This window comes from Hippopotamus amphibius, chromosome 15, assembly GCF_030028045.1.
Source record: "Hippopotamus amphibius kiboko isolate mHipAmp2 chromosome 15, mHipAmp2.hap2, whole genome shotgun sequence".
Taxonomy (NCBI): Eukaryota; Metazoa; Chordata; class Mammalia; order Artiodactyla; family Hippopotamidae; genus Hippopotamus; species Hippopotamus amphibius.
The window spans coordinates 40,464,241-40,479,090 of NC_080200.1; the positions used below are offsets into that span (position 1 = coordinate 40,464,241).

General features: G+C 40.5%; 1 protein-coding gene across 12 annotated transcripts in view; it reads left to right on the top strand.

Moving 5' to 3' along the window:
• The window catches only part of CPLANE1 (ciliogenesis and planar polarity effector complex subunit 1), a 119,535-nt gene that overhangs the window by 25,852 nt on the left and 78,833 nt on the right, over window positions 1–14,850 (top strand). For all 12 annotated transcript variants that reach the window (XR_009049125.1, XR_009049126.1, XM_057708115.1 and 9 more), the window contains 5 exons: window positions 760–933; window positions 4,736–4,964; window positions 6,416–6,555; window positions 9,133–9,350; window positions 11,560–11,724. Coding sequence is in view for 10 of the 12 variants with exons in the window: in XM_057708115.1 (XP_057564098.1) it covers window positions 760–933; window positions 4,736–4,964; window positions 6,416–6,555; window positions 9,133–9,350; window positions 11,560–11,724 (926 nt within the window). In the remaining 2 variants the exon portion in view is untranslated. The remainder of the gene's footprint in view (window positions 1–759; window positions 934–4,735; window positions 4,965–6,415; window positions 6,556–9,132; window positions 9,351–11,559; window positions 11,725–14,850) is intronic.

Here is a 14,850-nt window from a genome sequence, read left to right on the forward strand (position 1 = left end):
GTTTGCCATTGTTGGGGCCATAAGTTTTATAAAAATTAAGGTTAACTTAGAATTTATCTGTATTTCATAGTTTTAACTATTTATTTTCAAATATCTGAATGCCAATTTACGTCATTGAGGTTTGATTTTCAAATAGGGATGACACATGTTTGCTCCTACTAGTTTATATCAGAATCACCCTAGAAATAGTGATGTAGCTCTCTCCCTCCCCTGCCTTCTCCCTTCACTCCACACGTTCCTTTTGTCCATACCTCCTAAAAGAATCTTACAGCAAGGAGTTACTCTTACTAATGGGAGTGTATGATAATATCCAGACCTAATTGTTCATAAAAACACATGAAGAATCACTGTTCTGGTGCTTTTCAGATTATCTTTGTAGTAAACCCTGCCTCCTTTCATTAAAGAAAGAAAACTAGAAAGGCGGAGGAAGAAGGGAAAATAATGAAATGCTATGCTTGCAAGTCCATTGTGGCTGGATTGTTGTATAGCTCCCTCCATGTTTTGAGATAAAACTAATAACTTGAAGGCATGAAGAGTTCCTAAGTGCTTGTGCTCATAATTATGAGCTAATTATTTTTGTTCTCTTGCCTTCAGGAAGTGTAGATGCCTATGTTAAATTAGCTTGTATAGGCCATGGATGTTCACCTCAGAAAAAAGTTTTAATTATGATTTTCTTCTTGCATAATGTTGGGAACTGAAATATTACTACTTTTGGTAGTTTGACAAGAATCTCCTCTGGTCATTTGGTGTACCCTGCAGTTCCTGAGAAGTGTCATTGTGCGTTTGGAGCACCTGGAGGTGTTCACCCTGAGGCGGCGCTGAGGGTCATCCAGTCCATGGCTCGCTTCATGGCTGCCTACTTCACCAATCAGCCGCTTTGCATTCTGCCACCTCACAGTGTGAATGTTCTTCCTCCCCTTCATATTAAAACAGGTAAACCAATAATTTTTTGTTTTTGCACATAATATTTCAAATCATATTATACATTGATCGTTAGTCTATGGAAATAATACTCTTCTACCTTACTGCCTGAACACTAGGGAGATACTCAAGTGACTATGAATGAATGTAATCTGAGAAAGGTAACTTCTTTGGACTTGCTTTTATTGAATATGTATTTTTTAATTGCAAATTTTGGACACCTTGGCTTTTATAAAGTTTCCATTTTTATTTTATTTTATTTTTTAAATTTATTTTTTGGCTGTGTTCGGTCTTAGTGGTGGCACACAGGATCTTCGTCGCGCCACGCAGGATCTTTGGTTGAGGCGTGCGGGATCTTAGTTGCAGCGCGAGTTTTGTTGTGGCACGTGGGCTTCTTTCTAGTGGCATGTGGGTTTTCTCTTTCTAGTTGCAGAGCATGCTCTATAGTTTGTGGCTCATGGGCTCTCTCGTTGAGGCATGTGAGCTCAGTAGTTGTGGCACATGGGCTTAGTTGCCCCACAGCATGTGGGGTCTTAGTTCCCCAACCAGGAATTGAACCTGCATCCTCTGCATTGGAATGCGAATTCTTTACCACTGGACCACCATGGAAGTCCTTAAAGTTTCCATAGAAAAGTAAAAGGGCTATAAAAATGTGGTAACTTAACAAATTTTGAGTGTGCTAATTTAGAATTTAATTCTGTTTGGACATTTTACTTTTATAATTTTATTTGGATCATTTTCTTTGCTCTGTTTAATCATTTCATTAATAGAGTCAAAATGTACCTAATATGTGTGAGGTAACTGCCCTGCCCTAATAGAAATAAACATGTACACAGATTTCTATGATATTCATTCATTCTAATAATTTTTATTAGTGCCTGCTATGTGTCAAGTAGTGTTGTATGTGCTGTAAATATATTAGCTTGCACCATATGAAATTAATGATATGAAAACATTTGTATTTTGTTTTGTCTTGACATTTGAAACAGATTTATCCTAACTTCCATGAACAAAACAGATGAAGTACCTGCTCTTTTATGAAATTACATCTGATTAGGTTGAGGTGGAAAACTAAATAAATGAACATATAAACAAAGATATATCAAATGGTGATAATTATTATGCAGAGAACTGAAGTAGAGAAATGCATTGTGACTGAGTTGCTAGTTCAGGTGGTGAATTTAGGGAAGAGCTCTCTGCAAGGGTGACATTTAAGCTGAATCCTTAATAACAAGAAAAAGCCACCCGTGGACACATAAGACTTCAAGTGTTATAACCTGAGCCTGTGCAAAGGCCCCAGAGCAAGGACAAATTTGACGTGTCTCAGAAACTGAAAGACTGGTGTAGCTGGAGCACAGAGGGTGAGGTAGAGAGTGATATGAGATGAAGACAGAGATAGACAGGGGCCAGGTGATGTAAGCCGGAATACGAAATCTGAATTTTATTTTAAGTACAATGGGAAGTTATTGGAGGGCTTTCAGTAGGAAATGACATGAACTGATAGACATGTAAAAGGTACACATAGCTTAGAGTAGTATAAAATGTAATATAATTAGAAGTTTAATAGAAGTAGCAGCAGTGGTCATCAGATTTAATCACAGAACTATGAATTTTGAGCTATGTGTTCAGACTCTTCTGTAATTTCTCAGGATGTGGGTGGGAGTGGAGGATTGACCTCACCCACTTGGATGCTTCAACAGTAGTGTTAGACTCCAGTGTCGTCGGGGTTTTCAGGCGCTTCTAGTCGCTAGAGAGCCTTATATGTAAGATAGGATCAGAAGGGAAATTGTTTAGAGGTTCCTTTTCATAGGTGCCTGCTTCCCTGGGGAAGAAAAGCTGGCCCTGACCTCTTTATGGCTCCTCTTAGGTAGCTGCTGTAAATAGAGAAACAGGTGCCGTTTTTCCAGGATCTCCCTTCTCCTCTTTCCCGCTCCACTGTGCGCTCACCCCATTTCAGCTGGTGCTCCCTCCTTCTCCCTGAGAACAGCCTGTGCTTCTCTCCCTCACCTTAATGCTTTCCTCTAAGCCTCTCAGGTGGATATTACTTATTTCCTTGTACATTTGACATTATTTATTATTACGAGTATTACGGTAGTCTTTTATTTAAGCTGACCTTTTTTGGTCACAACGGCGGTATTTATTACTTGTGCTCCCTATTTTTGGTAATAATGTTTCTGATAACAAATTGTATCCTTAATTCATTATAATTTTACTGAAGAAGAGAGGTAGAACTTAACGTGGTTTTTAGAAAAATCTAAAAAAAAAAAAAAAAGGTAAAATCTCGGTAGAGGATTTATCTCAATTTCTTGTCTTTCTGTCCTGCAATATTTATAGGACCTTCGCCCTTTGTTCATGGTCTTTATCTTTACAAGTGACTTTGCATACCTAAGGGGACTGATCTTTATCACACTCTGTGAAGGAAGGTGATAGAATTATTGACTTGTTTCTGAACAGATTCATAAACATTCATGAAAGCTTAGAGACACACCTTTTTATTCCCTATGTAAATATCTTCCCAGGGGGAGGAGAGAGTGGGAGAGAAGGCTTTGTGCTCTCTTCCTATGCCGGAGACTGTGATTGTTGAAAATTTAAATATCTGAAACTTTGTATATATCCTTTAATTTCTTTATTCTCCCTCTATCTTGAAAAATGATATTAGCGGGGTTGACTTAGAATATATTTCATGTTAATCTTTTAAATCGGAACTAGTAGCAGAATGTATTGGGGATGTGAGTTGCTTATTTGGTGTGATGTTTGCTGTGTGAAAGCAGTAAAATTTTCAGAAAATTAAATCCTTCAAGTTCTTTTAATGGTACAGTGCCTTACTCATAGTGAATTAAAAACTGGAAAACTTTCGTCAACCTCCTGGCTGTTTGCCTATGCAGAAGCAGTCATCGATTGACTAAATTCTTCGTTTCTTTCCATATCTCTGTCAAAGAGCTAAAATGTTAGTGCTCGGTATGAGCAGATCATGTAAGAAACTAATCATTTCATTTCAAGGAGCAGAAACCTATGTATACTAATTAGCAGTTTTATTTCGAGGGAGTGAGTGGAAATCTTAGCAGTATGTATTTAAAAAAAAAATAACAGTTCTGTCATCGTATTTTCAAATTTCTCGTTCAAGTTACTTTGATTAGGGAAGGATACAGGAGGCTGGGGAGAAGAATATTATTACCCTTTGTATTTAATCTCAGGCCAGACTGAAATCTTGTCATTTATTCAGGATTACTGAAAATCACAGTTTTCTACTTTCTGTTAAACACTAATATATTGAATACTTAATATGCTTGTGTATTACCTCAGACTAGTTTTTTTTTATTGCATGACACTACGAGGAACACAAAATCAGGTGAAAATGTAGTCTCTGCCCTCCAAATTTCATATGCAGTAAGAGAAATAGGTGCATATTTCAGAGCTGCCCACAGCAGTAAACTGTATCCTGTGACCCAGTACATTTAAGTGTGTGTGTGTGTGTTTATATTATCTGACCAGAAAGTTTCATTAAACTGTACTTATTTACCTTTATTTTGTGTAGTGCACTCTGATGCTGTCTCTTCTGTCTCTGTATCTGCTCTGTTTCATTTTTTAGGATTCCTGACATTTGCTTCATGATCCACTAAAGAGACACATTCTTCAGTGTTTAAAAAAAAAAGAAAACTATCCAAGAGTATGTTAAGCATTATTTTAGACCATGTGTGTCTTCCTTGTTGTGGTTTTGTGTAGGAAATACTGATTGAAGAGATCTGTGTAAGGAGGCATGCGTTCTTATATATAGGTATAATTGTAATTTCCATTTTCTTTCATTTACTCGCAGAGCAGCCCTTTCGACGTATTCCTCTGCAACACTCCAGGGTGGCCAGTGTTGTTAGAGAGCAGAATCTTTCTCACGTGTGGACTGTCGAATACGCCCTTGAACTGTTATTTATTGGTGGCCTGGTTCCAGAAGCTGTGTGGTTGGCACATAAGCTTGGAGACTGGAAGACGTCTGTTTCCATTGGTGTGGCCTTTCAACTGTTCTGTAAACATGATAGCAGTTTCACAAGGTAGGTGTTTTTAGGCACACTGAAGTTAAGAAAGTATGACGGTGTCATCTGAAGTGTTTCCTACTTCCCTCATTGCTGGTGTTTACACACGTTGTGGAATCCTTAGTGCAGCATTGTCCAACAGAACTTTCTTCAGTAACGGGAATATTCTGTATGTGGTGTCCAATCTGATAGCTGCTAGCCACATGTATTTATTGAGCACTTGAAATGTGGCCAGTAAGACCAAGGAACCAAGTTTTCCATCTAATTTTAATTAATTTAACTTTGAGAGCTACATGCAGCTAGTGGCTACTGTGTGGACAGATCGGAGGCTTATTTATTGTGTTAAAATATCTATATAGCACGTTAATTTGTTAGTCGTGCCCTCAGAGGGCCTGTAGTCAATAGGAGAGTTTGTCTTTCCCAAACAGGATTTGAGTTTTAAGCAAATCAAACTCATCCCTGTATCTTAACTATTCTGAATATTATGGTATTGCCATGTCTTCTATATTTTTTTAATTCAATGGTTCAATGTATGTGTGTTTATTAAGTCACCACTCTGTACCAAGCTCTATGCCATGTATTTTAGTGAATTATAAACTTAAATGGTACATAGTTTCTATGCTTAGGCATTTATAGTTTCATAGAGAAGATAGGACAAAGCATTATTATAATTTACATAGTATGGTAAAAAAAAGTACCTGTGGTACAGTGGGGAGAACAGTAATATCAAGTGAGGGAAGGACAGGAAATACTTTATGTGGGAGATGTCATTTGAGATGGGCATTGAAGGGGAGATGAGATCTTGACAAATTGAGTAGCTGAAGGGAGAGAAAACATTCCAAACACGAGCAAAGTCATGGCAAGGGACTTCCCTGGTGGCGCAGTGGTTAAGAATCTGCCTGCCAATGCAGGGACCATGGGTTCCAGCCCTGGTCAGGGAAGATCCCACATGCCGCGGAGCAACTAAGCCCATGCAGCACAACTACTGAGCCTGCTCTCTAGAGCCCGCGAGCCACAACTATTGAGCCTGAGTGCCACAACTACGGAAGCCCACATGCCTGGAGCCTGTGCTCCGCAACAAGAGAAGCCACCACACTGAGAAGCCCGAGCACCACAATGAAGAGTAGCCCCCGCTCACCACAACTGGGAAAAAAAAAATCCTGCGAGCAGGCAATGAAAACCCAACACAGCCAAAAAATTAATTAATTAAAAAGAAGACGTATAGCAAAAGCAAGTTTGGTTTGGTATGGATAGAGTACGTAGGTAGGGTAGTAGTGGGAGGTAAGGATGAGGAGATATATTAGTACCGTAATTGTGGAAAGCCTTAATACTCTCCTTAATACAGTATTTCCTTGGTTATTTCTTTTCTACATACAGAATGAATAAAGGTTCATGTTTAGTTCTTAATGTATGTATGTTTCCTTTTTTCAAAATTTGTTTTCTTTTCCCTTAATTTGATGTGATTTCAGGTCCAAGAAAAAGGGTCTGAATCTACCATTAAATATGACTCCAGCACAGATTTTCCAGGAAAAACTGCAGTGCTTTTTAGGGCAGCCAGCCTCTTTGGAAGCAAAAAATGAAATGGGCTCAAAATTCAAACAATTTACAGGTGTGTTATGAATGGTCGACACATTTATCAGCTTAATTAATATAAAGCTTATGGTATCTTAAAAAGCTTTTAAGTACCCACACATATATTAATACTTTGAAGTAAGCTTGTCAAAAATAAAATTATGCTATTTATTCTTAATCATGGGAGCATCCCAGACTGATGTAGTTCAAAACACGATGTTCAGTACCTGAATGATATTCTGATTTTCCATACATGCCTTTCTTTATACTAGTGGTATTTTGCTGCATTTAGATTGTTTTCTTTTTCAGTCATAGAATCGTAGAATTTCAGACATTGAAGTGTACTTAGAACCTCTTGCCTAATGCATAAATCATAGAGTTGTTTTTTTGTTTTTAATTTGAAAAGTTCTGAGTGGTATTATAAAAAAAAATGTAATATTACATGTAATACATATGTTTACCCAGGAGCCCTATAGATGGAGAAATGTAGACAAAAAGTAATGAAGTCCGTCATTTAAAGTCATGTATTTCATGATGAAACCAGGATAGCTGTGGGACCCTTTTGTGTGATTAGTGCTTGTCTCCGTTAAGGAGTGAGACATCTAACTCTGGATTCCTAGAGCTTATGACTTATAACTTCTCTTTCCAGAAAGAACTCATAATGCTTGGGAATCAGACTGAAAACTTTTCTTTATTAATTTTCTGTCGAGGTTTTTTGTTTTTGTTTTTTAAATAAATGAAAAGATAATGTATCTACATGAAAGTCAGTTTTGAGAAAGAGGACTGAAAAATTCAGTCTGAACTTCCAGTCTGGCAATATACTGTTTTAGATGATCTGAAAACTCTCCCACAATAAATACATAGATACAGGGTGTTTCTAGACAAAATATAAAAATATGTGTTTAAGGCTAAGATTTAAAGAAAGTAAGGGAAATTTCCAGGAGTCAGACACAAAGAGAAAAAGTCAATGGATTCCACCCCTAGGTATTTACCCAAGAAAAATAAGAATATAAATCCACTGAAAAACCTGTATGTAAATGTTCATAGCCAAAAACTTGAAACAACCCAAATGTTTATCCACTTGTGGATAGATAAATAAATTGCAATTTATCGGTACAATGGAATAACAAATAATAAACGGACCAAACTACTGATAACATGGATGAATCACAGAACCATTATGCTGAGTGAAAGAACTCAGAAATAAAATTGCACGCTGTGATTCCATTTATGTGATTTTTATAAAAAGCAACACTTATAGGGACAGGAAACAGATCAGTGGTTACCTGGGAGTAAAGGGGAAACTGACAACAGAGGGGTGTAAGAGAATTTTTTTGGAGTGATAGAAGTGTTCTTACAGGCTGTATAGATTTGCCAAAACTCATTGAACTGGAGACTTCCAGTGGTTAAGACTCCGCGCTCCCATTGCAGGGGGCCGAGATTCGATCCCTGGTCAGGGAACTAGATCCTGCATGCTACAACTAAGAGTCCGCATGCTGCAACTAAGACCTGGCACTGCCCAATAAATGTTTAAAAAAACAAACAAACAAAATTCATTGAACTGTATATGTAAAAAGGATAAATTTTAGTGTATGTAAATTATACTTCAACAAACTGATTTAAAACCAAAAAACTCAGCACATGGTCAGTGAACTGGAAAATGAATTAGAACTCTCTCTTTATATACACACACACAAAATATATAGAGAGAAATAAAAATATATACATACATAGATACAAAGAAGAGAGTTGGAAAATATGAAAGAAGTTAAACTTTGTGTAGAATAGGCAAACACAACATATTTCTAATAGGAGTTTCAATATAGCCACACCAAATTCTGGATAGTGACTGCCTCTGGAGAAAGAAAGTGAAATATGATTGGTACCTAAGGAATTTCAGCTGTGTTGGTAACATTTTATTTTTTTTTAATCTAAATTGAATGTAGGAAACGTTAATATTAAACAAAGATGAAAAGTCAGTACATGAGTGTTTTCATATTATAGTCTATACCTTTAAAATATGCATTTCCTACTATAAATGTCCATAAGTTTCCAATTCTACCACCTGCATCTCTGCATTTTGCCTTCTGGAACATATCTCCATATATACGGATACTTACATAATTGAAGCCATACTGTATGACTATTTTTTAATATTTCTGATTTTTTTTTTTTAGCTTCTCAGGTCCTTTTTATTGTAAAAGTACTGTGATGGACTATTAAGAAAAAGAATATAATTACTCTCTCACTGCCTTCACGTAATGTTATATATTATTTTGGTGTCTTTCTCGACATTCTATTTGTCCCATTAATATTTTTTCTTTTATTATTATTGTTGAGTCTTGACCAAATTCCAAGAATATTTTTATTATGTAATTGTTATTACAGTATCTTGTATAATTTTGGAAAAGTCTTTGTGCTCTGATTACCTATAATCTTGAAAGTAACAGAATCTTTACTAAGTTTCTGTCTAGAAGTTTGGGTGTTTTGCGTGTCGACCAATATGTTTATTTTTGGCAATCAGCTTCTTTCAGATAAGAAACTTTATCCTACGAAATAGCATGGAAAATATAACACAAATTGTAACTGCTTTCCCTACTGCTGTATTTGCTAGACCCCATTGAAGAGGAAGATGCAGACCTGATGTTTGGTTCTGTGCAGGAAGTACTGAAGGCAGCAGTTATGGCTGATGCAGATGTTCTTTCAGAGACATTTCAGCTTCTGATACGCTCTGCCAAGGACTTCAGTAAGAGACTGTGGGGCTTAGTGCCAGTCGGCTTGTATCTTCCAGCTCCTCCATTATATTGTCCTCAGCCAGCGGTTCTTAGTGAAGTAAGCTTAGTGCTTAATCTTTTAATTAATCTGAAGTTGATTTTTGTCCAGTTTTTAAAATAATCAACTTGGTAATCATCATCAAGTTAAAAACGCAAGCTCTGAAGCTAACTTCTGATTCCGGCTTTGCTGTTTATTAATTGTGTAATCTCGGGCGGTGTACCAAACTGATGTTTGTTTCCTTATCTGTAAAATGCAGATGATGATAGTACCTCTGATAGCATTATTGTGAGTATTAAGTGAGACACCCTGTAAAAGCTTGTCCTTTAGGGCCTAGGACACATAGTAAGCATCCAATAAATGTTAAAATTACTTCAGTAATAAAACAGAATTAGGAGATATTTCTCTGTATATGTATAAAAAAAACATATGTTTAGGGTAGCAAAATAAAGAATGTCAGAATTTAGAAGCCAGACATCATTTTAGTCTTTTATTCATCTCATTGTCTTTGCCTCTTTTGAAAGACTTAGTTTGATTTTTCTTTGATTTGAAAGGTCATTTTTTTTCTCCTACACTTCTCAATTGATAGTTCTGTCTTATAAATAGCAATACTGTATTCCTCTCAGGAACTATTCCTCTGCTTTTATTGAAAATCATAACCTTACAATTAGCATTTTAGGATTTAAAGTGGTTAATGTAAATTATTTACATTTAAATTGTTTTAATATTTGATTCACAGTTTAAATTGATTCTGATATTGTTTCTTTACTACTTACTGTTTCAGAATCAGCAACTTTTTGTTCTTTTCCTTTTTTTAGAGTTCGCTGTATTCTCATTTGTTATATTTTGAGTTACGTTTCAATAGGTTAAAATATTTCACTTGTTGATATTTCAGATGTAACATATTACAAATGGAAAGAATAAGTAGTCCATAGTATTTCTCAGTATTTCCTCTTTCCTCTTATATCTGAGTCTTCAGTATGTTGGTTTAGGAATTAGAAATAGCATTTAGGATAATTTTGGAAATGCTATGCTGATATTAGTTTGAGTGGTAACTATTGGTAGTGGTACTTCATTTTTTATTATTTTTTATTAAAATAATCTTCAGTGGTAGGATTTCTCTTGAATGTCGCTGTGTATCAGTTAGAACCCTTTGGGTTGTAAGTAACAGAAAACTTGGTAAATATTGGCTGGCATAATTGAGAAGCCCAGTTATGTTACCAAAGACTTGGGCTCTTTCTCTCTAGTTTTCTAAGGTGTCAGCCTCAGTTTAAGGATGGCTCCCTTTTGGGAGCAGGATGGTGCCAGCAGCTTCTAAGGATACCTTGTCCATGTCCAAAGGGAGTAGGACGGGGGAGAAAGAAAAGCAGTAAAAGTATTTCTCTCCCAGTATTCCAAGCAAGAGTACGGAGAGTTGCTCTTGTGAGACCGACCCAAGTCGCTTCCCTGTCCTCGAATCAGACACCTTGGCCAGGGCCAATGCAAGGTACTGCCTGGCAATTGATTAGGGCCTTCCTTGGCAGCTAGGGACATGGGATCAGCTCTGAATCATTTGGCTATGTAGGAGAGGGCAGATACCCAAATAAAAACTGAATTCTCCTAAGAAGTGGCAATGGTAGGAGAATGCTGGGAAAGCAAATGTTTGCAATACTCACATTATCTCGTTCTCTGGGAAGTTAATCTGTAGCTACTGACTTGAATTGTGTTTCTTCAGGAAACATTTATTGGATCTTGCCACATATTGGACTCTATTCTATGCACTAACACGACAAGGCCTTTGCTCTTGGGTAGTTCTCAGTAGTGTGGGAAACAGGTACATAAATCAGCAAGAATAGATCAGTAAAAGCTATAATGGAAGCCTGAGCAAAATGCCATAGTAGCACAAATTGGGAGGGTTTCACAGAGGAGCTGACATGGAAATATAATGGGATTTTTCCAGGCAGAGGAAGGGAAAAGGCATTCTTTTTAAAAGGAGCTTTCTCTGCAACAGTCCATCAGTAGATTCAGGGGTGGTGGGCTTTAACTGCTGTAGCCAAAGACGTGGCATTAGGGTGGACTTATCCCTTTACGTTGTTTGAGGTGAGAGAAGTGTTTCCTTGATACTAGAAATAGCTATAGTTAATCTCTGAGGCCATGCCTCAAAACATCCTTTATAATTGTCCAGGAATATTCTCATTTGAGGAGCACTATTTTTATTTTCACTTTAACATTTTAAGTTTCTGTTTTACTAGCTACTAAAATTGTTGTTGTTGTTGTTGTTGTTGTTTAGGAAGATGGTGACGATCTTCTTTTAAAAGCTGAAAAAGATAATCGCCAAAAGGTGTCTGGAATCCTCCAACGTGTTCTCTTGCTTTTCCGGGCAGCTCGGTGTTCTTTTCCGGTAGCACAGTGGTACATCTTGCAGTTGAGATGGGCACGAAAAGTCATGCAGAAGGTATGGAAATGTCTTAGTCACTTAGGTGCTCTTGTAATAGGGAAGAACCTTTTGTATTCTATTACAAGTTAATCACTACAGGGATATTGCCTCTAAGTTTACGTTATACATAATGGCCCATCTCTGGGAACCCTGCTTCTCAGGTAATGATCATTAAGCTAAAATACTTCTGTTTAGCTCATAGGCAACATCCTGACCAGGCCCACCTATGAATGACCACAGGGAGGAAGGAATTAACACCTTCCTTCTGAAGGCTGGTGGGAACCAGGAAGTGTTTGAATGTCCTCCCTCCCCTTTTAGTAAAAAGGAGCCTGAATTCTAACTAGGCAAGATGGTTCTTTGAGGCATGAGCCCACGATCTTCTGGGTTTGCTGGCTCTCCAAATAACGTCGTTATTCCCTGCCCCCACAACTTGTCTCTCGCTTATTGGCCTGCCGTGCAGCAAGCAGTGTGAGCTTAGACTTGGTAACACCATGGCAAACAATTTAAATATACCAATATTTATTAATGTTTACAATTGTGATATTTTCCCAAGGAGTCCTGCCCTATCAATCCATAAATTTCAGGCTTATTTACAATATGAAGGCTGGACAGACCAGATTCTTTCTGCTGAAAGATCAGGACTCTGACCTGGAGCTCTGTGTTAGACCCATCCTGTCTGACAATAGAAAGTGTGATCTAGTCAGTTAATTGCAGGTAATTTCAGTTACTTTTTTTTTTCTCCAGTTACTTTTTTTCGCCCATAGTCATTGAAGATTTAAACTCAGTTCAGGGTTTACCCCACTTCTTCCTGAGCTGTTATGTCTTCTGTGGGGGCTTCTGTGGGGTCAGACCATGGAAAGTGAGGGTTAGTCCTTGACTATATGTTTCCTTGCAGTAGTCTCCACCAGCCGGAGTCTCCCCATTCCTGACTCCTGAGATGTGCAGTTCAGTTTGATTCTGGGGCCGTCATCCTCTTCTCCGCGGACTTCCGCTGAGATGTAGCTGCGCTCTTATCTGATCTGCAGCCAGATGGGACATCTGCTTGTGTGTCCCTTACCCAGCGGCAGTGCCTTTGTAGGCCTGTCGTCTGTCTCTCTGTAAAATGTGGAACTTAGTATTATTAGCCCCAAATATCTTTAAATTTGGCCCCTGATTAAATTACTAAATGTAACGACAGTTTACAACTTTTTTTTAGTAGAAACCCTCAGAGAGACTGAAAAGTTGTTTATCAAGTTGTTTTGAAAATTACCCCTTTTTTTTAGAAAGAAAGGTTTGTGGGGGTTCCGGCGGTCGGGGGGTGGGGCTCGGCGGCCGGCCGGGCGGGGCCCGCTGGGTGCCCGGGGTGGGGGTGGGGGAGGCTGGGTGTGTCTGCGCGACCCCGGGGGCGGGGGGGAGTGTATGCGCGCTCGGCGCTGACATGCGGGGCGCGGGGGCCCGCGGGCTGGGGTCGCCGCAGCGGTGAGGCGCCCCGCGCACAAAGCCCGGGGCGGGCGGAGGCCGGGCCCCGGGGGCTCTGGCCCGCGCTGTCGGCGGAATGCCGCGCGCGCGGAGTGGGCTCAGCGCCAGGGGCCGGCCTGAGAGCAGAGCGCTGCCTTCCAGGCACACGGCCCTCCCAGCAGGCGGCAGGGACAGGAGTTGCACGGCAAGCCACATCCCAGAGCTTGGTGACATTTGGGGGTGTGGCTGTGGAGTGCTGCCGGGAAGAGCGGGCGCGGCCGGACTCGGCTCAAAGGAGTCTGTGCGGGAGTATGATGCTGGAGAACCACCGGAGCCTGGCCTCCCTGGGCCTTTGTGTCTCTAAGCTCGAGAGGATCTCATGGGAGCAGAGGAAGGAGCCCTGGGCCGTGGAGAGAGCGTTTACACCAGGCCGGTGCCCAGACTCGGATGCCGTGACAAAGACCAAGGAGTTATCTTCAAAGAACTTCTGTGAAGAAGAGTCACCCGAGGAGGTGCTGATGGAGAGGCTCGCGAACAGCAGCGCGCAGCACTCCCTCCTCGGGGAAGACCGGCGTTACGCTGCTCTGAGAGGCGGCCGCTCCGTCGTCCTGTGCCGGGATCCTCAACCTGGCGAGCCTTCGTGGTGCAGGGCGCCTCTCCCAGAGCGTGGACACAGCCCACCCCAGAGCCACTGCGTGGCTTGGTGAAGAAACGTGTTTGTACCCTTTCAGGGGTTGGTGGCCGTCACAAACCAGCAGCCAGAGCCAGCTGGGAAAGGTCTCTGTAAGAACGTGGTGTGGGAGGACCACGACCTCGGGGCAGTAGGACGCCGTGTGTCTGAGCCAGGCTTGGTCCCTTTGCTGGACCTCGGGAAGGAGCCCTGGATGGTGAAGGTGGAGCTGGCGAGAGGCCCGTCCCCAGGTGAGCCCGGGAGGCCTGGGGTGGAGACGCTTCAGGTCAGAGTGTGGCTCTCACCAGAGAGGCTGCGGCCTCTCTTCCCTATGGAGAAAAGCTCAGCACGTCCTTCCTCGGGTCTGGAAAGAAGATTGAGATCCGGGCTTTCAAAGTTGCACTCTTCCCTCGGCCTCCTGTTGGGTGATCGCTCCTCCCTGTAGCACTGCCCCTGTTCTTGGCCACTCAGACACGGATCTGCCTCTTGGTTCCTTAAGTGACCTCTTCTTGACCCCGAGGGCCTCTGGAGCTGTCTTCCAAAGGTGTAATCTCCGTGGTCAGATGGCCACTCACTTCGTGCTGCATCCATTCCAGTAAGAACCACAGATTGAAGGAGGGGGCCACTGTGCTTGGCCCTGGCAGGCAGTTAGAGAAAGAGGGAATGTACATCTCTGTCCTCAGCCATCAAAGAGTTACTGTCGTGGAGGGGGTGACACACGTGCATGGATGACCTGCATGGACCAGAGCCTGCGAGGTTCCCAACACAGCCTTACAGAGGCAGAGGAGAGGGTTCCCCGCAGATACACAAGCAAGGAAAGAAACCTCTTTCGAAAATAATGATTTTTAGAACGTGTAATCCTATCACCTGTCTGGGAAAGGGATAGAAAATCATGACCCGGAATCACAATATGTTAAGGCAACATAGGCCCTTCAAGCACTGATAAACACGTGTGTGTAGAAACAGAGTGTGCCCTCCGGCCGGCATGCCAGTGTTTTCACATAGATTACTTCACATCCCTCGGTGTTGAAAATATC